At 44.7% G+C, this 24,689-nt stretch overlaps 1 protein-coding gene across 1 annotated transcript in view; it reads left to right on the forward strand.

Annotated features, from left to right (window-relative positions):
• LOC118091110 (V-type proton ATPase subunit S1-like) overlaps window positions 1-24,689 on the forward strand; it is a 50,170-nt gene that overhangs the window by 3,224 nt on the left and 22,257 nt on the right. The window contains exons 2-6 of the mRNA XM_060279567.2: window positions 4,222-4,351; window positions 4,459-4,527; window positions 8,591-8,784; window positions 15,345-15,385; window positions 16,213-16,298. Coding sequence (XP_060135550.2) covers window positions 4,222-4,351; window positions 4,459-4,527; window positions 8,591-8,784; window positions 15,345-15,385; window positions 16,213-16,298 — 520 coding nt within the window. The remainder of the gene's footprint in view (window positions 1-4,221; window positions 4,352-4,458; window positions 4,528-8,590; window positions 8,785-15,344; window positions 15,386-16,212; window positions 16,299-24,689) is intronic.

The raw sequence follows: 24,689 nt of genomic DNA on the forward strand, positions 1-24,689 counted from the left end.
CCTCATCCCTGCTCTGTTTGAAAGGCCATTTGGTCCCAAATCTGGTTCCCTAGTTGGTCGGGGAGCAGATTGAGACAGAGAAATCTTGTTGGGTCAAGCAAGGGAAAATCAAAGGTTGAAGACCTGCCAGATTCATGTATCTTTCTTCTCCTTCCATCACAGTTTGTTTGTTTTTGTTTTTTTAAAAAAACCATTCCAACGCTTCCAATGGAAGGGGAAATAATTATGCCAGCTCCCCAGCTGTTTGGGGAATGTGACAGGGAAATAAAATAAGCCACACACCCCCCTTTGCTATTGGTGCACTAACAGCAGAGTGGCAAGAGCTGCAGGCCTTTTCATGCTACCTGGGCAGAGGGATTCTCCCTCTACTGCCATGGCCACAGAGATCCACATGTCATGGCCCCTGAGGGACCACAGAGTTGCACCCTTAATTACTTTTTTGCCAGTACCTTACAAAACCAGCAGAGAGCATGTACCACCTGAAAAGGGGGAGGGGAGGGAATGCCTTTTTTAAAAAAAGATCTAGCATGGTGAAACAAACCTGGCCTGCCATCTAAAACAACAAAACACGCATCTCCTGAGGCAAACGTGTGTAAATTCAATCAAATAATTAAGCAGCTAAAACTCCTATGGTTCATTGACTAAGGTTCCCCCCCCATTAGATAGCAGTTCTAAGAAATGCTCACTACCACCTCTTGCTCAACCTAGAAAATGTCAGTTTTATATTTTTAAAAAAGCTAGTTTGGTAGCAGGGGCGGAGGAAGGGGGGGTGACAGAATGCTGGGCGGCACTCACCGCGGGGCCTGCAGTGCGCCCGAGCCACGCATCTCTTCTGGGAGAGATGCTGTGGCTTGGGCGCGTACAGGCTCCGCGCTTCCCAAATGCCCCCCCCGCTGCCTCCCCCAGCTGTAGGGCGGCTGAGTGGGAGGAGGCAGGCAGACCCCGGAGGCCCCACCCTCGCCCTGCCCTTATGGGTGGCTCGCCCTGGCCCTGAGTGCACCGCCCCAGGTGGCCAAGCAGCTTCCTCCACCACTGTTTGCTAGCCATAGAGTGGGTAGGAGCAATTGTAAGGAAGGCCACATGCCTGTTCTTTTGAAACATCCAAAGCGTTCAATCAGGGGAAACCTTTGACAGTTTGTATAGTGACGGCCTGCTTTTGTGCCAAGATTGGGAGTGAAAGAAGCTCGTAAATGATTTCCCCCAATTTGACAGTGCCACTCTGGCCAATATTTCCCCCTTCCTGCTTAAAAGAGAGATGCGGGCAGTTTTATTTGGCATATGGAATGCTCCGGTGAATACAAACAAGGTGAGCTATCCGACTGCATGTGCAAGAGATTTTTCTTTGAGGAATCAGACGTGCTAAATTTGAAGATGACATTTCATATCAGACCATTGTTGGGTTGCCACTCCAAATAAAATTCCCTCGGCTAGAAGTGAATTGGGCTGTCACAGTCATATCACTCAGCGAGATGCTTCGGTACCTGTTTGAAATTCCACTAAAGCAGCCGCTGGTTTTAATTATGTAGCCCCACCTGCCGCCGTCAGCAACAGGAGCATCTTCTGTCGGTTTCTAGCAGCTGAATGCGGATCCTGAAATTGTTTTAATTGGGGCATCTGTTTACATGAGACCAAGCAGGAGAGGAGTCTTCTTGTTTGTTGGCCTCCTCCTGGTTGAAAACCATACCAAAAATGATCAAAACTCAACAAATCTGCCACTGCTTGGGCTGATAGATAACTTGTGGACTTGCAAGCTCTAAATGTTTGGTTGGCAAATAGTTTGGCCAGAAGTACTACCTTACCTTTCAGCAGTTTTCTAAATGCCAAGAATAGTATTCCTTCTCCTTTTCTCTCAACTAAAGCAGGTCTGCAACCACATAGATCAGCTTTCCTCATCCTGGTGCTCTCCATGTGTCTCTGCCTACAATTCCCATCAACCCCAGCCAGTGAAGCTATGTTCTCAATAGCTTCACCATTGTATGCCCATGCTGGCAGTGGCTCATGGGAGTTGTAGTCCACAGCATCTGTCAGGTGTGGACTTAAGTAATCTTTCATAATATGGAGCCATGTGCAAGACAAAAACTTGGTGCCTGCAAATGGATCTTCTCAATTATGGATCTTCTCAATTATGGATCTTCTCAATTATGAATCTTCTCAATTTTGTATCTTCTCGGCTCGGCACCCTCTGGGGGGGGGGGATCACATGCACTGCCCAAAATCTAGAGGGCACCAAGTTGAGAAAGGCTGGCTTGGAAATAACAACATGGGGGGGGGGGAAGGTTGGTAGAAGATTGGCTTCCACCATTCCTCTCGAAAATGCAAAACAGTTTTGAAAGAAAACCAGTTGTTCTAAGACAGGCACCCCCAAACTTCGGCCCTCCAGATGTTTTGGACTACAATTCCCATCTTCCCCGACCACTGGTCCTGTTAGCTAGGGATCATGGGAGTTGTAGGCCAAAACATCTGGAGGGCCGAAGTTTGGGGATGCCTGTTCTAAGAGAAGGATTCTAAATAGGCCATGAACCCATGAGAAGTAAAATGATCTGCATTTTAACAATGAATCTAGCTTTCCCAAAGTTATCTGTGTTCATATCCTTTCGAATGTAATGTCATTTATTATTTTTGTTACATCTAATTAATTCTGATTCATGTATCACATATTATTTTTAAATTAATAGCAGATTTTTTAAATTACTCCATCTGTGAGTATTTATTTCACACAAACTTTTGCTATTTTCACACATTATTTAAAACAAAATAGATGGGTGTTTGTTTCGCTATAGAATCATTTTAGACTGTGTTTATTTATTTCTCTGCTCTGATGTGAACCACGTAGATAATTTAACAAAGCCAAAAATGCTACTGTGGACCCAAAACACCAATGAGCCCTCAGAGGTTCTACTAATTAAATTAAAGGAAGAACTTACATCAATTTAGAGAGCTTATCAGATTTATAAAGCCACTTACAGAACCTGTAAAATATAATTACGTTAGTCTGAATTATATATTTGTAAAACATGAAGATAAACATAATCCCATGTATCCACATATAATTATCTGAAATCTTATACACATTTCGGAGTAGGGATGGGTGAACTAATTTCAGTTTGCCTCAGTTTTCTTTATTTGTTCATTCTTCAGTGCTGTTTGCCACATTTTTACATCTGTTTATTTTATTTTATTTTTAAAAAGAAACCACACCTTTTCATGCACATTTCTCCCACTAAACATGTCTTTATTTGCAATTTCCCTATATTTACAGATTTTTTCAAGCATTTCCCCTCAATATGATGCATTTTATTTGCACTTTTTTGGGGGGAGAAAGTGTGAAATAGGTAGGATGTCACAGAGCAAGCTTGGCCATAGTACTGACTTCCCATGGTAGTGGAGCTGTGGCAAGCAGCAAGGACTCTCTCTCTTTTTGTGTGATGCTCTGCCCCCGTGACAGACATTGTGTGCTAGGCCGCACACCTCACGGTGGCCATTTTGTGACTGGGACCCTTGGCACCGGTCTCAATTTTTAAGTCTTTATAGCTCAAAGTGATAAACGTTGTTATGTATTGGTTTAATTTGTGTACATGAGTTTCTCTGCTAGTCCTGTAACTACCTTTCCCGCTCCAGGGCGATTCAAATGGGTGCGGTGACAGTTGCTATTGGTTAACTTGTTAGCACAATTTGGATCCTCACTCTGATAGGTTCCCGCCAAAATCTAAATGTATCCTTTCCCCAACCCCTGCTCCTGAGAGTATAAAAGGAGCTCACCCTTTCCCTCCAGTCAGTCAAGATTCCTACTGCAATAAAGAAGATTGTTATTGTTATACTTGACTCCTAGCAGTTCCTTGCTAGTATGCTGAATCACTATTCTGAGCTGACTTCACGAAGAGCTGAAATCACACTCACGACATAACAAACATCATCTCTAAAATGTTGCAAATAATATTTTATTGTGTAGAATTCAGTAGAGAAGCGGAAGGGGCAGGGGTAAAAAAGCCATTTTCTAATTTATCAGTGTGCCAGCATCTGCATCTCTCTCTCTCTCTCTCTCTCTCTCTCTCTCTCTCTCTCTCTCTCTCTCTCTCTCTCTCTCAAAGGAATACATATGCACACACTTCACAAACATCACTCACACATACAAACAATTATTATAAAAAAGTATTATGTGTGAAATTTTCGATCCCGTTAAAAGAAAAGTAAACAGCCCTTTGAAAAATGAATTTCTTTCAGATCCTTCCAAGGCTTGGCAACCACTTTACATGAAGGACATGTTATCTCAAAGCATGAGCTGCATGCATTGCTGAAGCAAGCTCTGGCTTCTCCAAATCCCAGAAACGTCGCCCTGTTTCTTCAAGACGCGGTAGGTGTTGGCAGTTTGTCTTGTCTCATAGCCGCAGAGTGCAGCTTGTGTCTAATGAGCCGAGATGCCCTCCCCCATTGACCTATTCTATCTTTTTTCCCCTTCAGCTTAGTGTGGATGACTTCACACGTTACGCCGGCTCCTCTGGAAATGAGACGCCGTTTCACAATGTTCAGGCAAGCATAACTATGGCATCTCCCAGCAGTTTTCAAAAGCAAAACAAAGTGACACCTGAAAGGAATGACAGAGACATTGCAATTCTGGTAACAGGGTGAAGCCTCTTTCCAGCTCGAGAAAGTGATAGTCGTAAAATAAACAGGTAAAGGGAAATGGGCCCCTGACCATCAGGTCCAGTCGTGTCCGACTCTGGGGTTGCGGCGCTCATCTCGCTCTATAGGCCGAGGGAGCCGGCGTTTGTCCGCATACAACTTCCGGGTCATGTGGCCAGCATGACAAAGCTGCTTCTGGCGAACCAGAGCAGCGCATGGAAACGCCGTTTACCTTCCCGCCGGAGCGGTCCCTATTTATCTACTTGCACTTTGATGTGCTTTCGAACTGCTAGGTGGGCAGGAGCTGGGACCGAGCAACGGGAGCTCACCCCATTGCAGGGATTCGAACCGCTGACCTTCTGATCAGCAAGCCCTAGACTCTGTGGTTTAACCCACAGCGCCACCTGGGTCCCAAAAAAAATAAAAAATAAATAAATAATGAACTTAAGCACCTGCAATTTTCAGGAAAGTGTTTGAAGTTACCCAAGACTTGGTGTTTCTTCTGTGCGTGGAGCTCTGGCAATGTGGGAGTTCCTACATGGTTTCTCAGCTTCTGAGGGGTGGTTCAGTTAAGGAGATTCTGTCAGGTTCAGAGGAATATTTTGTCAACTAAATTATAGGTGATAACTGTGCATGCACACAAATGCTCATACCAATAACAAACTTAGTTGGTCTCTAAGGTGCTACTGGAAGGAATTTTTTTTAATTTTGTTTCGACTATGGCAGACCAACACGACTACCTACCTGTAACTAGAACTAAGGGCTGTATTCAACTAAATTTTACTCATGGTAGACCCATTGAAATGAATGAATTTACTCTGAGTAAAGCTTAGTTAAATACCTGTGTTTCAACTGGAGTTAAATGAATGATTGGTAGAAGAATTCTCATTCCAGCAATAGGGCATGTGTTCAAAATTAAAAAAAAGCCCCTAAATGCTAAGCAATCTAAATGCTTCAAGGAATGTAGTGATGCTAATTATCCATTGACTTGACGATGCTCACATAGCCATTACCTGAGAGGAAACAGATGGCTCTTTGATCTCCTTTTAACAAAGAGTACTAATGAGTCTGTATTTTGGGAAATGAACAATGCACTGTAACTAAAATACTTATAATCAGGAATGGGGAACCCCAAGTCTTAGCCAGATTTCATAGGGATGTATGGATCCCCTCCTGGCCATCAGTTGTACAGTGGGGAGCAGATTAGAAAGGAAAGGATTTGGTGTTGTAGAATCATAGGATTGTAGAGTTAGACGGGACCATGAGGGTCATCCAATCCAATGCCCTGCAACACAAGAACCTTTCACCCAACATGGGGGATTGGGCCCATGGCCCTGAGATTAAGAGTCTCATGCTCTACCAACTGAGCTACCCAGCAATTGTGGCTTCTCCCTCTGTAAGAAGATCAGCTGCGATAAATGTCTCAGAGGTCTTGTGTTCCTTGTAAATATGCAAAAAGTAGTTATTGCATTTTGCAAGTGCATGCAATTTTGGGGATGCAATTGCATCTTGAAGCATGAGGCTTTTAAAACAGTAAAATAGGACCTGCAGTTCAGCTATGCATTGCCCATGCTCTTACCCTTGTTGTCAATTACTTCTCTACTGGAAAAAGTGAGGCACCAGCGCAACTCTGGTTGTACTTGTTGTTTGTGACTAGAGGTCCTGTGTTGGATGGGCATTCTGACGGGCATCGGAAGATACATCCATCAGGTTCATTAAGCACCCAGGTGATCACTGCGATGTAAATGCATGCTCGTATTTTCCTTGCTGGAGCTGGTCAAAAGATACTGGATCCAATCCTGCTTTCCCCACATTTGGAGAGAATATACTGAAGTGGCTTCTCAGTGGATGCAAACAGAACTGTACACTTGTGTCTGTCTCCAGGGTCTATGCCACTAAAGGGTGGTGCTGTGGTCTAAACCACTGAGCTTCTTGGGCTTGCCGATCGGAACATCAGTGGTTCAAATCCCCACGACGGGGTGAGCTCCCGTTGTTTTGTCCCAGCTCCTGCCAACCTAGCAGTTCAAAAGCACATCAATGCAAGTAGATGAATAGGTACTGCTGTGGCGGGAAGGTAAACAGCGTTTCTGTGTGATCTGATTTCTGTCATGGTGTTCCTTTGCGCCAGAAGCGGGTTAGTCATGCTGGTCCCATGACCTGGAAAGCTGTCTGTGGATAAATGCCGGCTCCCTTGGCCTGAAAGTGAGATGAGCGCCACAACCCCATAGTCGCCTTTACCTTTTACCTATGCCACTACCACGTAGAGATGTGCTCTAATATGGCAGAGCAATTTGTTTAAAGCAGAAACAACACCCTCCCACACACAATTCATGTATGGTGACACTTGTAGGTACCCACCCCTGTTTCTACTAAAATTATCTTGTGTGCCAGAGACCCTAGTTGAATGACAGCTAAGGAGAGGCTGTGCCCGAAGTCAAGTACCTGGTAGGGTTGACAGTTAATTTTTGGACTTGTTTTCAGCAACTGAGTCATTCCATTTTCAACCTTGTGGGCCACATGAGCAAGCTGTAAAAGTGGATTGCACTTGCTTCCTAGAAGAACACAGGAAAATACCTACTGTAAGCAATTTAAAAAAGACACAGAAAGATCAGGGAAGTGTAAGCAGGGGGAGAAGAGGCAATGTGGAACATAATAGTTTTAGAAAGCTGATAGCATTAGAAAACTATATAGAACCGAACTTACTTGTTTATTCATTTAAACCTTATTTTTTCTCCCCCTTCACAATTAATCCTCATAGTTCTCAGTTAATCCTCACAACAGCCCTGTGGGCTGAGAGGCAGTGACTGGCCCAAGGTCACCCAGTGAGCTTCATGTCTGAGTGAGGATCTGAGCACTGGTCTTCCAGATCCTAGTCCATGGATTTGGAGGAAGATAAAGATCTGACTCGCTGGGCTAAACATTTCCAAGCTCTTTTTCTTGCAACGCAGATGTAATATGACGGTCATGCGTATTTGCTTACACAGTGGTACCTCAGAAGTCGAATGGAATCTGTTTTGGAAGTCCGTTCGAATTCCAAAATGTTCGGAAACCAAGGCGCGGCTTCCGATTGGTTTCAGGAAGCTCCTGCAGCCAATCGGAAGCCATGGAAGCTGCACCGGATGTTCGGGTTCCAAAGAACGTTCGCAAACTGGAACATTCACTTTGCGGCGGTCGGGAGCCAAAACGTTCGACTCACAAGGCATTTGGGATCCAAGGTACGACTGTTGCCATGCCCACCCAGTCTCAGCTAATTAAGCGTCAAGGTCTGAGCTCAGTGTGGCTGGAGGGAAAAGCTGTGGTTCAGACGAGCAGATAGTTGGACTTCAAAGCAGGCACACCAGGGGCGAATGGGCCAGAGAGATGTGGAGATCTGTGTTATCACCTGAACAGGTCACTTCACTGCCTGATGACTGTAATAATCGTGAGAGAATTGTGAGGCTTCCTTAAAACTGCTAGTATGCCACATCATAGGACAGGACCATTCATCATAGCTGCCAAGTTTTTCCTTTTCTCACAAGGAAGCCTATTCAGCATGAGGGAATTTCCCTTAAAAAAAGGGATAACTTGGCAGCTATGCCATTCATAGTTCTCAAAAAAATATATATATTTAAACAATATTTTAAACACAAGGTTGACTTTTTCATCAACCTATAAACTGCTTGCAAAACAGCCAATTTTCACATGTACACACAGAGATTGATTAATCACCCCCCCCACCCCACAAAAAAACATTCAGAAAATTGTGAACACTTGAACATTTTTTTGTTCAGCTTGATGATGATGATTATCGGGTTGTTTATATAATGAAATTGCATGTCAAATTCTTGTTGAGGATAACAGAGTTTATTTCGCATAATGGAGGCTATAAAAGACTGTAATCAAGCCTATCAGAGTAAAAAAGAAAAAGAAAGCAATCATTCCTGCCTTAATCATACAATTCATAATTAACTGTTCTTTGTGCTTACTACAGGAACTTCTGAAGACTTCATCATCTTCCTTAGTCTTGCCGGCTGTGGACTGCCATGCTGTGAATCACCTTTCAGGGTACCTCCAAGAAACGCTGAACTGGGCCTTGGTAAATGTAGACGGCAAAGATACACCACAGCTGATGGTGAATGGATCCAAACCCAATGTGTTTGTGATAAAACTACCACTGACCAGCAGGTATGAGGTGCCGTAAAGGATATTATTATTATTATTATTATTATTATTATTATTATTATTATTTTATTATTATTTATTAAATTTATATGCCACCCTTCATCCGGAAATCTCAGGGAGTTCACAGCACTCTTGCATGCATGTACAAAACTCTTGTGGCTTTTTACGCAGGCCTTATGTAAGAATCATACATGTAGCAAACTCACTGAAATGAATGAAATGAAGTTAATCACATCTATAGGTATTTTCTGTGTAGGACTAGCATCGGATACAGCATCTCCACCCCCATTGTTTAGCCCAGATGCCGAGATCCAGCTCTGAGGACCTTCTGGTGGTTCCCTCACGGAGAGAAGTAAAGCTACAGGGAACCAATAGTGAGCGCTCCAATTGGAGAACAGCCTTTACCAAAGGTGTCATGGACTTCGAAGACGCTCAAACTCAGGACAAAAGGGAGAAATGAGCTAAGAGGAAGGCATATTTGGCAAACCCTCACCGGGATCAACTCCCGCCCGGAAACCTACGTCCCCACTGCGGAAGGACGTGTGGATCCAGAATTGGCCTCCACAGTCACTTATGGAATCACTGTTAAGATCGTGTTCATGGAAGACAATCTTACTCGACGATGAGTGATCGCCAAAGAAGAAGGAAAAAGACAGGGAACCAAGCAGAGAGTCTTCTTGGTAGTAGCACCCGCCCTGTGGAACACCCTCCCATCAGATGTCAAGGAGATGAGTAACTATAGAACCTTTAGAAGACATCTGTATAGGGAAGCTTTTTAATATGTAGTGTTAAAAGGCGCCAAGGGTCTTCTGGCAGTTCCCTCTCTGCAAGAAGTGAGGTTACAGGGAACCAGGCAGAGGACTTTCAGGTGAGGTTTGATTCCAATTTCCAACTCCCATCAGCCAGACAACTCACATCATTCTTCGCCATTGGCCATGCTGCCAGGGGCTGTTTAGAGGTGTAGTACAAAACATCTGGACTACAAGTTGAAGAAAGCTGATCAAGGATTTTGGGAACTATATTCCAACAATATCCAGAGAGTCACAGGCTCCTCCAGTCTGTGATATAAATTTATGATGAGAATCATCTTTCCAAGCTTCCTGGAGATGATGGTTATTGAACCTGAGTCCATCCACATGCCAAATTTATGTGCTATGATCGATCTATGGGCCTTTCCCTAAGGGGGAGAACCCATAACGCTGAGGAACAATGTTAGGAAAAACAACATGTCAAACACATTCCATATTATTACATTTTCCAAGTGCATCATTTGAATAAAGCTGGGAGGCAAGTCATTCATCTTGACTCCTATTGCCTGACACCAAGAAACAGGCAAAAATAAAATAGGTGACTCATTTGTAAATGATAAATGGATTTTTTAAAAAAAGGAACCCAGAACAATTCTATGAAATCCAATATCATCTGAGTTAGCAGAAAAAAACCCATATTGATATAATAAAAATGTTTTAGATGTGTTGTGTCTCTTTCATTATCCGTAACCTCCTAAGGTTCTGTTTACCTGACTTGTGCCATCATTTGTTGTATGTTAATAGTCAGCATAGAGTGATTTTTCACCTTCACAGTAATGTGGTGAAGCTGCCTTCTGAATATGTCCACTTTTGGTTATTATCCCCTGGGACAACCACAGAGAAATGAATGCATTCCAACGGGCGGGTAAAAATATTGCCTTACCATGTAGCATCATATTCAAAATACAATTTCCTGTCTCGCATTTTCTTAGAAGGCTTTTTGGAATGACCCCTGAGAATTCACACACACATGCATGTATGCACGCATATACACAACTCCGAATGGTTTGAGAGTGCTTCTTGATATTTTTATCCAAATGCACCACCTTGTAGTGTAAAGCAATCGCTTAAAAACCTCACCTATGCAAGCAATACCACAGGCATTGCCCTCTACCCTATCCCAGTGCACACGACACGCAGATACCATACAGCCGGTTTCCTCCAGAGACACATGTGTATCTAACATGCGTGCTGGAATTCAACAACATCCTGTGGGCTCACAGCACAGGATCTTCACCTCTGGCTCAGAGAAAAGGCGGCACAAATTGAGAAAACCAATTTAATGCATCTATAGCATGAGGTCAACTTGGCTAAAGTTTGGCAGTTTTGCTCCCTCAAGCAGCTTGGCTAGACCTGGCTAGTTTTGGAGGTATGCTTGGGGATAGTTGCAGTGTCCCTTTCTGAACAACTCACGTAGTTTCAGTGGCATGTGGGGGGGGGCATCGGGAAGGGCAGTCCTCTATCTAAAGTCCAAATCTGGTTTAAATGTACAGAACTATAAGGCAGGAGAAATCCTGAGAAATCTCTGTGTGGGACAAGAAGCTACAGTTAGAACTGGATATGGAACAACTGATTGGTTCAAAATTGGGAAAGGAGTAGGACAAGGCTGTATATTGTCTCCCTGCTTATTTAACTTATATGCAGAATTCATCATGTGAAAGGCTGGACTGGATGAATCCCAAGCTGGAATTAAGATTGCCGGAAGAAATATCAACAACCTCAGATATGCTGATGACACAACCTTGATGGCAGAAAGTGAGGAGGAATTAAAGAACCTTTTAATGAGGGTGAAAGAGGAGAGCATAAAATATGGTCTGAAGCTCAACATTAAAAAAACTAAGATCATGGCCACTGGTCCCATCACCTCCTGGCAAATAGAAGGGGAAGAAATGGAGGCAGTGAGAGATTTTACTTTCTTGGGTTCCATGATCACTGCAGATGGTGACAGCAGTCACGAAATTAAAAGACACCTGCTTCTTGGGAGAAAAGCAATGACAAACCTAGACAGCATCTTAAAAAGCAGAGACATCACCTTGCCGACAAAGGTCTGTATAGTTAAAGCTATGGTTTTCCCAAAAGTGATGTATGGAAGTGAGAGCTGGACCATAAAGAAGGCTGATCGCCGAAGAATTGATGCTTTTGAATTATGGTGCTGGAGGAGACTCTTGAGAGTCCCATGGACTATAAGAAGATCAAACCTATCCATTCTGAAGGAAATCAGCCCTGAGTGTTCACTGGAAGGACAGATCCTGAAGCTGAGGCTCCAATACTTTGGCCACCTCATGAGAAGAGATGACTCCCTGGAAAAGACCCTGGTGTTGGGAAAGATTGAGGGCACAAGGAGAAGGGGACGACAGAGGACGAGATGGTTGGACAGTGTTCTTGAAGCTACCAACATGAGTTTGACCAAGCTGCGGGAGACAGTGGAAGACAGGAGTGCCTGGCGTGCTTTGGTCCATGGGTTCATGCAGAGTCGGACACGACTAAACGACTAAACAACAACATAAGGCAGGAGAGCAGCAGGCACCTTGAGGTTTCTAATCAACAGCACACCTATCCAGCAGTGGAGGAAGCCTCTCGGGCACCTGGGGCGTCGTGCCCAGGGGTGGGGTGAACTGCCCATAGGGGTGGGGCACACAACACCCATAGGGAGGGACAGGATGGGCGGTGCCCATAGGAACCTCTGGGGCACACGGCGCCTGATGGGCGGGGCATGGGGCACCCATAGGGACAGGGCGTGCTGTGGTACAGCCGTCCTACAGCTGGGGGGGGGAGGCAGTGGGTGGACTGCATAGAGCCTGAGGGCACTAGAGACACGTGGCTTGGGTGTGCTGCAGGCCCCACAGTGAATGCCGGCTGCCATTTTGTCACTCCCCCCAGTGGTGACACTCTGGGCGGACCGCACCTACTGCACCCACCTTGCTGCACCTAGCTGTTCAAGGGCAACATCATGGCCCCTACTTTTCTTGGACTAGATAGCCCTTCAAATAGAGAGCAGGCAGCTTTCTCTACTATGGTGAGATGCCATGTATTTCTCTTTTAATTAAAGCAATTATCTATTTGTGTGTGCGTGTGTCGCTCTATGTAGCGACGTATGCAAATTTTATGCAATTCTGTATCCTCTTATCCTGCTTTTTGATGGCACACATGGGTTCTCCTATCCCTGCCCCCTTTCTCATCATTTGCGTGTGGAGACATTTTAAACATCCCCAAGAAATAAATTCAGACCGACTCAAAATTTTGGTTTGGTTTTTGGCAGAATTTAGGCCACAACTTTATTGATTACAGTCAAGTGAGTGGTTGCATAGGCTCTGGTTCGACTAGCTACCTAGAGCCCTGCAGGCAGTGCTGGCTCTGGGCACCAACCATAAGCCCGCCTTGGGTGAACACCTGGGACAGTGGCGAACGGGGGGGTGGGGTCTGCTCAGCCTCCACCCAAATGAGCCCTGGACTCAGTCTCAGGGCACAACCCTGCACGGGGAAGACCAACCATGAGTCAGTGGATTCCATCTTAAAGGAATACCCAACACACAGGGATGGCTAGGCATCCTGCCACCCCTATCCACCTGAACCAGAGCCTATCTGCAACTTTACAAGTTGTGATGGTTTGCTACATGGCAGGCGAAACCCAAATGGCAGCAGCCAATCAGCCAAGTGGGGAAAATTCCTGCCATGCCCCTGTCCCAACAACAGGTGACACACGACGGCATAGCAATGTCAAGCGCAAGCCCTAAATATAGGGAGAGGTGGGCGGGTCTTCTGATGCACTGAGCCCAAAAGAGAATCTCAGGGACACGTGCAGTGGGTTAAATAGTGGTCCCTCGATTGCTTTGACTGGCATCCCTCAGGCCCAATTGCTCCCAAGATCGAGGGACCACCAATAGGGTGTTGTGGCCGCTCCAATGTTCCCACCCACAACACGGGGTCTGATTACCAGGTTCCACCACAACACGTGCCCTCTTGTTAGGGAGAACCCGATTTGCCCCTAAAACTTTCACTGACCCTCGTACCAATTTGCACTAGACCTTATACTGACCACACATTCTGAGAAATCCTGAAAGAATAGTACTTTGTGGTTTTATAATAATTTATTATGTTTGGTAGTCACGTTGGACCAAAAAGGGTCTCAAAACGATTAACAAGATAACAGAAAACCAAATGAAAAACAACTAAAGGCAGAAAAAGTAAAACCATGTATAATGTAAAATACCTAGATTGCATCGAATGGCTCTGCTGGACTACCCTCAATGGACTTGTTAATCTAATACAGACATTTCTGCATCCCTGTCTTGCTCTTCAAACATAGTATCTCATTATAGGCTGTCCTATAGGTGTTGTCAATAGTCACATTACGTAAAGTCATTCAATGGAGGCATAAATTATTGAGTCTGACAAGGATCTGATTATCTGTCTTATCCAATACCAGCTCGTTCTTCTGTCAGTTTACCTATCGTTGGATTTGTTTTTTAATCAGCTTTTCCTTACTCAACAGCAAATTACCCTGAAAACGTTAGATCTCTTAGGAAGGTAATCATTGTTAATAACAAATCTAAGTTTTAAGGGGCCAGACTAAACACAACACATTCATTGTTTTTCCCCATGGAAAGTTTTATTAAATTTTTAAACAATAAAACAACCATTGCAAGGCAACGATTTCATCAAAAACAAGAAATTTGGTATGAACATTTACATCCAGTTTATATCATTTACGGGTGGTGCAACTGTTTCTACAATATGTTATCCATAAGAGTTATCAATGTACATATCCTCTCCATAGGCTGTGTTGAGATAAGGGGGGGGGGAGATCCCCCTTATTAACATATGCAAAAAAGGGAAGCCATATGTTGCCAAAATTGCAATTTTTGGTTATCCTTTTCCATACCCTCCAACATGAAACAAAGGAAAATTAGGGGGGGGGGTTGTGCTCCCATGTAAGTCATGGTTTTTGTGAGAACGCACCCCCCCCCAATTGCTCATATTTGGGGGCCGAGTTCTCGCTGGAGCCAGGTGACTTGTATGAGAGCACGCCCCTTCCCCATAGGCATCTTGAAGAGCTGTTCTTTCACAGGAGCCAAAACAAGACATGGCAGGATCCAATCAGAAGCCAGGATGGCTTCTGTAATTCCAGGGTGTCAATGTGCAACAGTTGAGGGTCATGCCTTTCATAGCTCTTCTATGTCACAGTGCATTCATGTGGCACATGACGGAAAAGGTTAGCCGCTCTTCCCAATGCCGTGGTCCCAATCTGGATAATCCCCTCCCCCCACTAAATAGCCTTGGGACCGTGATGCTGGGTGTGGGTGTGTCCATTAACCCTTTACCTGATGTCACTGTCCCATTCCCATTTTGTATTCTCCATTTTGCAATCTCTGCCCAAGACAACTGGCATCTTTCAGAATTAAATTAAACCACTGATTGAAGATTAGATTTCCAGCTCCTGAGTTATACAGGAAGTTATCCTTGCATTCTATATGCGATCTGATCCTGGAATACTGTTCCATTACTGAGTCCCCTGGATGCTTCAGTTTGGAACATGCCCTGTCTACCAAAGCTAAAATCCTTAAAATAAAACAAAAAAATCCCCAGAGTTAAGTTGTTCAGTTGTTATATTTCTGTGCTGTGCTTTTTTCTTTCCTGTGTTTTGATTTTCAATAAAGTCCTAGTAGTCTTGTTGTTTCAACTGCAAGTGGTAGGCCATGTGTTCTTCCCCTTCCAACATTTTCATCTTTTTTTCTTTCTATGTTTCCCATGTAGGGCAAATGACCTATCCACTCGAAAGGAGCTCCTGGAAAATGGTAAGTGAAACAATCCACAAGTGAGCCAGGTTGTTGTTGTTAACAACAATTAAGCATGAAAGATCAGCATTCAGGGGGGAAAGAGGCTTTCATGCATATTCTCTTGCTAGAGAAGGAACAATGTGTACAAAGTGAACTGAGATCTAGTTGCAGTGGATCCACTGTGATCCGCACCTACTCTGTGGATATGTGTCCTCAGATACCATGGTTCTTATAAAAATCCACTAAGTTCTTCTTGCGGTCATATGCCAGTTGAGCCCAATAATAAGCAATTGTACTTTTATTTAATTAATTAGTACATTAATATCTCCATCATAGAACTCAAGGCATGAAACATCACAGTTTTCCCAAATTCATGGTCAATGGTCAGTGATGTCAGAAGTAGACCAACAACATATGGAGGACAACATGTGGAGGAATACAGATCTCCTCTTGTTGTAAAGGAATTTTTTAACGACTTCATGTGTTATCACCCCAGTTCACGTGTCAACCGATTTCAGATCTTAGCAAGAAATTGAGCTGCCTGAATAGTATTTGGGCAGTGCTGGTGGTCTGCCTACTTCATCTAATCTTTCCCTCACTTCAGCTTACTTTTTAATCACTTTCAATAGTCACTAAACCTCTGGACCTTTTCTGAAACATTGTTTTGATGTCTTACTTTGCTTTTGTAATTTGTCAAATACATTGTGTAACGGTTAATATTTCAATATAAATGAGCACGGACACTTCTTTACTGCCTGAGAATTGTTGCCTTCCAAGATATCATAGCAATTTGGGGTGAACTTAATGACATTGTTAAGCAGGTATAATAAATTTTATGTCTACAGACAAAATAATGGGAGAGTTTACTAAGTCTATGCAGCAACAAGGAATTGAGTCTGTGGCCATTTATACAGCAAGGCGACCTTCAAAGGTGAGTATTTTCCAGAGCCTAGAGTCCTCAAATGTTTGGCAGGTGGCAAATTAGCAGATATAGTGTTTGATTTCCCCCATTTCACAAGAATGTTGTGTTCGCTGTATATTATTTTGCTCAGCAAATGGGGTGAGACTCCATGCTTAGAGTCAAAGCAACCAAGGCTTCTAGCAAGAAACTTAGAATATGAACGTTACTAACAACGATGAACACTTTAAATATAGCACTAATGTTCTGCCATAAGGATTAGGGAACTGTTATGTTTTGGGTGAATGGACAGTCCCCACGTCATAACTTCAAACAAGACACACGATTTGGTAAGAAAAATGAAATAAGACGGGTTATGTTTTTACACTGGTAGGGTTGTTGGCCCCTGGAGTGCTCTCAGACAGAAAAACAGATGGCGTCTAATGTGCACACACAGCTGTGTGGAAACAGGAGCTGCTTGTTCATTTAAATATTGTGGAGACAACCATTCACTCATTGCCGTATTGTAATGCGACATTTTATGAAGTTAATTGGTTGGGCCAGGGCTGGGCTCCCTGATTGATATCCTCCAAATACTGTTGGATCACAACTCTCATCCTTCTTTACCATTGATGATGACGAGAGGTGAAGCTCAACAACAGCTGGAGGACCAAAGATCCCTCAGCCTTGGGCTGGGCCCTGATCCTACAGAGCTTCCTGTGCTCATTATAATCTGCAGAATTCATGGATTTAGCAACTTTCTCTCACCCCCTGTTTTTCACTTGTCCTTCTGCAAACCTGAAGGTTTCCCAAAGCCTGCTGACACCTCCATTTTGTACATGGATGGTGCTGTTTTGTTCTTCTCCATAAGGATACACACTCAGAGTGAATTAACAATTTGTATACAGCAGCATTCTCCAACCCAGTGCCCTCCAAATGTTGGATTACAACTCCTATCAGCCCTAGCCAACATGGCCAGTGGTCAAGGATGATGGGATTTGGAGTCCAACAAAACTTTGGAGGCCATCAGGTTGGTGAACTTCGAAACCCGCAATGGATAATCCAAAGTAACACACAGTATCTGGTTCCAGAGACCTAGCAGTCTCTTAGCAGAACTCTCTCAAAAAAGGTTGGTGGTCCTTAATTTAAGCGATACTGTAATGGACAGAAACCAGAACCTTCATTCATAAGCCATCATTGATGTACATATTTTATTTCCCCTTCTGATGAAGGAATTGTTCAGTACCTGAACAATTGGAAACGCATACTTAAACTTCGAGTCCCTACTGAGCATCACAGAAGTTGACCTCACAAATTTTATGTGCAGCTGAGGTCAAGATGGGTATGAATCATCTGATTCATGGGTCAAAGATAATGGAATAATTCCAGAGTAACAGAGCCATCATGGAGATACGGCAGAGGTGACTCTATGTAGGCTCTTTGCACATACTGCAAAGAGTTCTTCAGGCATATATCTGCTGCTGGTGATATTTCCCTCAGTGGTGTGATATGAGACACCCAAACAGAGCATTCTGAGGGTTTATTGAAGGGAGGGCAGAAGTGGCCTTGGATCCATGGGGCTTAAAGCTTCTTCATCCCTCCAACATGCCCCAAGATTGGGCTTCTCACCTACATCAGCTTGTAGCTGTCATAGCTAATTTATTGGCTTCAGTGGGTGTGAAATTTCAAAAATGAGATCTGCAGGGGCAAATAAGAAAAATCTCATCCCCACCTCCCATCCTGGTTAGCGTGACAGACAATCTGCCACTTCACTTCCCCATGTACCCCTTTGGTTTTCTCTGCCGATCAGTATGATTTAGTTCCCATTCAAAGGAGGGTGGGGAATCCTGACTTCTGCCCCATTGATTTCAGTGGGAACTATGTGCTTACAATCCTAACCATGTCCGCTAAAAAGTAAGTCTTATTTAATTCAGTGGGGCTCATGCCCAAACAGGTGGGGTTAGGATTTCGGCCTTAGTTTGGCTCCAACAGATGCAAGGCTAATTCATTTGCTGTCATTTTCAATGCATTACTAGTGCTGGAGGGGGGAAATGAATGCACAGGAGACAGACGAAAGTGAACAAGGCTTCCCCCAGCTTTTCTCTGTTTTCCTTTCCATTTGAGCACTGTTTTACATTAAGAAACTAAATTTTAACTTTTAGCTGTAGACAATATACTTAATCATTTCCCAGCTGGGTCAGCCAGAATCCTAAATGCAAAACAAAGCAGAGTTTAAAATAATTACAGCAAAACTGCTTCAAGCTGGCTGAAGCTAGCTGTGCGTTACTCTGGGGAAAGCAAACATCAGTTTGACTAGATAGTAGACGGAACGGCGCAGAGACTGTGAAATATGCTTGTTAGTAGTGTCTTGTTATTCATTCTGTGCGATAGTCCTATATTTGGTAAAGGAAGAGCATTAGTTTCTGCGCTGGAATTTTGTTGTTTGTTTTTCTGCCGGAACTGAAATAACATCTCTTTTGCTTTTGATAGTACCTTGGTTTTCTTACAGTGATAAAGGGGAATTTTATACCCATTATGCCACCGTACTCTTATGAAGGTTAGAGACAAAGTGTACACAAATGGATAGGCCAGCAATGACATTTGTTCTCATTTCCTAGCATGACACCTGAAAGAAATCCAGAGCGGATACTAAATTGGGGGATTTGTCACTATAGCAAGGAGAAGGTTAGAGACAAGGTCTGCTTCCAGATGAGGGGCTCTTAGTTGTAAGCTACACACAGGATTGCAATTGACTTTCAACGCTTTCTTCAAGAGTGGGGAATCTTTTTCAGCTCGAGGTCCACAATCTCTTCCGGGACCGGAAAAGAGGACAGGAAAATGAATGTAAATTGGAGCAGTAGGCTAGTTTTACACATACTCAAACGGCCCTCTCTGTCCAGGGCTGCCTTCGGATGTCTTCTGAAGGTTGTAAATTACTTATCTCCTTGGCTCAGGAGTCGCATAACTCCATATGCTCCAGCATTTCTCCCATGATAATAGGGACACCCTAAGCAAAATCGGAACATTCAGGGATCAAATCAGAAACCGGGACGGCTTCTGTAAATCCTGGAAAATAGGGACACTTGGAGGGTCTGCACTTGTCTACACTTGTCAGAGTTCAAGGAGATATTCAAACCAGGTAAGGTCACTCAGGGAGATGGAAAACAGGGCTTGTGAGTCTTCTTCTTCTTTGTCGATCACACGTGGCCGAGTAAGATTGTATTCCATAAACATGGTTTTAATAATGAGTCCGTAAGTGACTGTGGAGGCCAATTCTGGATCCGCACAGTGCAGTCTCGAGCAGGTTGCACGCCCTGGTGCTGAGGGGCGGAGATCGCTCCGGCGCCCCCGCCCTCACAGGGCGCAGCATGGTTTCCGCGCGGCGTCCTGCCTACCAGCCCGGCGCCCAGGTGCCCCACGCCACCGGGGGTCTACCTAGAGCCGGCCCTGGATCCGCACGTCCTTCCACAGTGGGGACATTGGTTTCCGGGTGGGAGTTGATCACAGTGAGGATTTGCCAAGCATGCCTTCCTCTTAGCACGTTTCTTCCTTGTATCCCTTGTATCCTGAGATTGAGTGTCTTCAAAGCCCATGGCACCTTTGGTAAATGCTGTTCTCCAACTGGAGCACTCGCAGGCCAGTGTTTCCCAGTTGTTGGTGTTTATACGACATTTTTAATGATTTGCCTTGAGACAGTCTTTAAACCTCTTTTGTTGGCCACCAGCATTGCGCTTTCCATATTTAAGTTCGAGTGGGAGGGCTTGTGAGTAGTGTAGCAGAGACAGGAGTATGGCCTGGGGACCAGAACCCAGAAGTTCAGACACAGAGGACTGGAGGGCCACATTTGGCCCCTGGATCTGAGGTTCCCAATCCCTGATGTACTTCCTACTATGTTCCATCCACACCAATTGGTGTGATTTAGGTTGTATTCACATCATTCTTTGAAAGCACTATGACGCCACTTCAATCAGCCATGGCTTTGCCCAAAGAATCATGCGATCTGTAGCTTGTTAAGGGTGCTGAGGGTTGTTAGGAGACCCCTATTCGCCTCATGGAGCCACATTTCCCAGAGTTCCCTGGGAACAGGGATTGATTGCTGAGCCATTCTAGGAATTGTAGCTTGGCGGGTGGGGGGGGGGAGAGAAGGGTTTCCCAACAACTTTCAGCACCCTTAACAGACTACAGACCCAGGGTTCTTTGTGGGACTGATTAAAGACTGATGAGAGTGCTATTATAGTGCTTCCAATGAATGGTGTGACTGTGGACTTAGCTGCTTTGGAAGGGTGTGCTTGAAACTCAGCACACTATAGTCCTTGTTTTGAGTGGTATTTTATGACAGCCCATCACAGATGGGAGTTGTAATTCAGCAGCATCTTGAGGGTCTAAGGCAGTGTTTCCCAACCTTGTGCCTCCAGATGTTTTGGGACTACAACTCCCATCATCCCTAGCTAGCAAGACCAGTGGTCAGAAATGATGGGAATTGTAGTCCGAAAACAGCTGGAGGCACAAGGTTGGGAAACACTGGTCTATACCTGACACACATACAGTCATACAGGTGTAGAGTCACAGAATCTGCTGAACTTAATAATAATTTTATTATTTATACCCTGCCCATCTGGCTGGGTTCCTTTAGCCACTGTGGGTGGCTTGTAGCATATATAAAAACATAATAAAACGTCCAACATTAAAAACTTTCCGATACAGGGCTGCCTTCTGATGTCTTCTAAAAGTAGTGTAGTTCTTTATCTCCTTGACATCTGATGGGAGGGCGTTCCACCACTGACGAGAAGGCCCTCTGCCATAGCTGCCAAGTTTTCCCTTTTCTCGTGAGGAAGCCTATTCAGCATAAGGGAATTTCCCTTAAAAAAAGGGAGAACTTGGCAGCTATGGAACTGCCAGAAGGCCCTTGGAGCTGGACCTCAGTTTCTGAGCTGAATGATGGTGGTGGAGACACTCCTTCAGGTATACTAGGCCGAGGGCTTAAAAGGTCAGCAGCAACTATTTGAATTGTGCTCAGAAATGTACTGGGGCCAATGAAGATCCTTTAGGACCAGTGCTATATGGTCCTGGCAGCCACTCATTGTTACCAGTCTAGCTACCATATTCTGGATTAGTTGTAGTTTCCGGGCCACCTTCAAAGGTAGCCCTACATAGAGCACATTGCAGTAGTGCAAGCGGGAGATAACCAGAGCATGCACCACTCTGACAAAACACTCTGCGGGCAGGTTGGAAGACAGCTTCTGTGGACACAGAATTGACCTCCACGGACAGCTCTGGGTCTAAAATGACTCCAAAGTTGTGCACCTGGTCCTTCAGGTGCACAGTTACCCCATCAGGACCAAGGAGTCCCCCATACCTGCTTCCCCAAACAGTATTTCTGTCTTGTCAAATTCAACCTCAATCCATTGGGGGCTGGGGCTGCCACTGTGATTCCACTCCATCTGAATGTACATGGCTGTCTGAACCAGGTTGCAAGATATTCCTGAAAGAATAGTATGTGGTTGTTTGGCCAGGTCCAGCTCATAGTAGTAGTAGAAGAAGAGTTTGGATTTGATATCCCGCTTTATCACTACCCGAAGGAGTCCCAAAGCGGCTAACATTACCCTTTCCCTTCCTCCCCCACAACAAACACTCTGCGAGGTATGTGGGGCTGAGAGACTTCAAACAAGTGTGATTAGCCCAAGGTCACCCAGCAGCTGCATGTGGAGGAGCGGAGACGCGAACCCGGTTCCAGGGCCGTCTTAAGCAGGTCGGGCGCCCAGGCGCCGTGGTGCGCAGATCGCTCTGGCGCCCCCGCCCTGTTTCTTCCCGCAGGTGGTGGTTTTTGCGTGGCTTTGCCGTGCAGCGCCCCCTGCCAACCCGGCGCCCCCCGCCACCCAGCCTACCCCTAGAGCCAGCCCTGCCCGGTTCCCCAGATTACGAGTCTACTGCTCCCAACCACTACACCACACTGGCTCTAGTAAGCATGCAGAACAAGAAAAACCCAGACTGGAATGCCTCCAGATTCTAGTATTGAAACGAAAATGATGGCATTGCCTCATGACGCGTGGTGGAACAAAACTTTAAGCACTGTAGCCAGGTGCTGAAAGGGCATCAGTATTGTGAGGTTTTCACATATTAAATAATGATTCGATCACCTGTAGACAAAGATGACATTCTCACAATGCAAAATTGCTTGGAAAAGTCATCATGCTATCTGCACTCCAAGATTAAAATCTTGAGCACACTGGCTCATGAATAGGCCCCATTGGAGGCAGCAGAACTTTCTTCTGTGCAAACAAGCTAAGACTCAGGTCACCAAAGTTGTTAATGCAAACCATGCTCCCCCCCCCAAAAAAACCCAACAACCCAGGGAATAAAGCATGAACTTCCCCTCAATACCACACAAAATTCCGTTTTCAAGGAAGTGATGAGAGGCACTGCGCGTAGGCATGGGTGAAAGGATGTACTTCCCAGATCCCCCACCTGGGAAAAGTCACACCCATTTATTACTGCAGCAGTTATTTTTTGCAGCTTTACACAGTTGCGAAATAAAGCATGTACAAGCCATGGCTTTAGCCAGAGAGGCCTCTAATGATTTGTTGCCGGCTGTGCTCAAAGTCAGCCATGAATGTGAAAGAGTGCATTTTTCAGAAGGAGCACATTTCCTGAAAGTTTCATTTCATCTTTGCGAAAAGTCAAAGAGCCCATTCCAGTTTCAACAAGTTAAGCTGAATCCTGTTTTGAAAATGCAGCGCCTGCTGTGAACTTGTAAATGCAACCCCTGCCTCAATTTTCTCTACTTTCTTCTTGTGAATAGGCTCTAATCTAATGCTCGCCAGCATCCACCTGGCTCGTTGATCCATACAGACTGCTGCGATTTCATTTCCTTGTGGCTCAAGTCCTCTGCTTTTATGGATATGCGAACTCGCCTAAATGCTGATTCCTACACATTGCCATGCCAATCGTGTTCTTCCATGCGGCAATCTTTTTCTAAAACGGTGCGGGGAGCACGCGATAAAGAACACAGCGGGAGACAGAATGTATATCCGGAAGGTCGCCCAGAATGAAAGCAGGCGCCCCCTTTTATTGTAAAGTTTCAGAACGGTCAATGATTAACTAGAGGTACATTCTTTATCCAATGACAACTGGTCAACTCCAAAAGAGGTGGTGTTCTTGCATAGGTCACATCCTGCCAACACCCCCAAACTCCGCCATAGAGGAAGTGCCTGGTCCTCACATACTCCTCAGACCTCTCCCTGTCACATGCCTACTCCTTAAATATCCCCCTCCTCTCAATCTTGTGACTCTTGGTGTTTTTCCTACAACTCCACCATTTTCCATTGTTCTTATTTTCCATTGTCTTCCTCCTAATCTGGGTCTGACCCTTCAGGCTTGGACCAGCCTCCCCTGTTCTAACCTGCTCTAACCGGTTCCATCAGGATCCTCCCAACTCTGGCCAGTCCAGTAGTGACCTGCTGCCCTCTAATGTCCCCCTGACCCAACTTGTGAATGCGTGTTTATGCATACTGACGTACAGGAAGGTTTGCCAGCACTGTATGTTGCGTTTGACAGCTAGCTTTCTATCTGATGCGGTTTGCCGACATCAATCTAAGACAGGCATCCCCAAACTTCGGCCCTCCAGATGTTTTGGACTACAATTCCCATCACCCCTGACCACTGGTCCTCTTAGCTAGGGATCATGGGAGTTGTAGGCCAAAACATCTGGAGGGCCGCAGTTTGGGGATGCCTGATCTAAGATCACTGCTACAAAACGGTATCTTCTGCAGAATCTGGAGTTTTTAAGGCTGCATATTGTTAGCTTTGAGACCATACGTACATTTTTTGAAGGGAGATGTCAATCTTCAATTATTATTTTCTTTCATATTTCGAATGTTCTTCAGGTTCGGCGTGCTGATTTTAATGGTACAAAGAGGTAGCGTGTAGGAATAAGAAGACAAACTTTGCATTCTGTTTGGCTAAGCAAAAGGAAATTGCAATTAACTACCTGGAAGACATATCCCTCTCTCTGTTTTAGCTGTTCGGTCCCCAGTTCCCTCACCACAGTAAGCCACAGTTAACTTATCTGGGATACAGTGGTACCTCGGTTTACAAACACAATTGGTTCCGGACGTCTGTACTTAACCTGAAGCAAACTTTCCCATTGAAAGTAATGGAAAGTGGATTAATCCGTTCCAGACGGGTCCGTGGAGTACTCAACCTGAAGTGTACTTAACCCGAAGTATGAGTGTAATTGGTTCCGGAAGTCTGTACTTAACCCGAAGCGTACTTAACCTGAACTTTCCCATTGAAAGTAATGGAAAGTGGATTAATCCATTCCAGACAGGTCCGCGGAGTACTTAAGCTGAAAATACTCAAACCGAGGCGTACTTAAACCGAGGTATGACTGTATTTTACTTCTTTCCACTGGTGCAAGGAGGAAAC

Source organism: Zootoca vivipara, chromosome 9, assembly GCF_965207765.1.
Source record: "Zootoca vivipara chromosome 9, rZooViv2.hap1.1, whole genome shotgun sequence".
Lineage (NCBI taxonomy): Eukaryota > Metazoa > Chordata > Lepidosauria > Squamata > Lacertidae > Zootoca > Zootoca vivipara.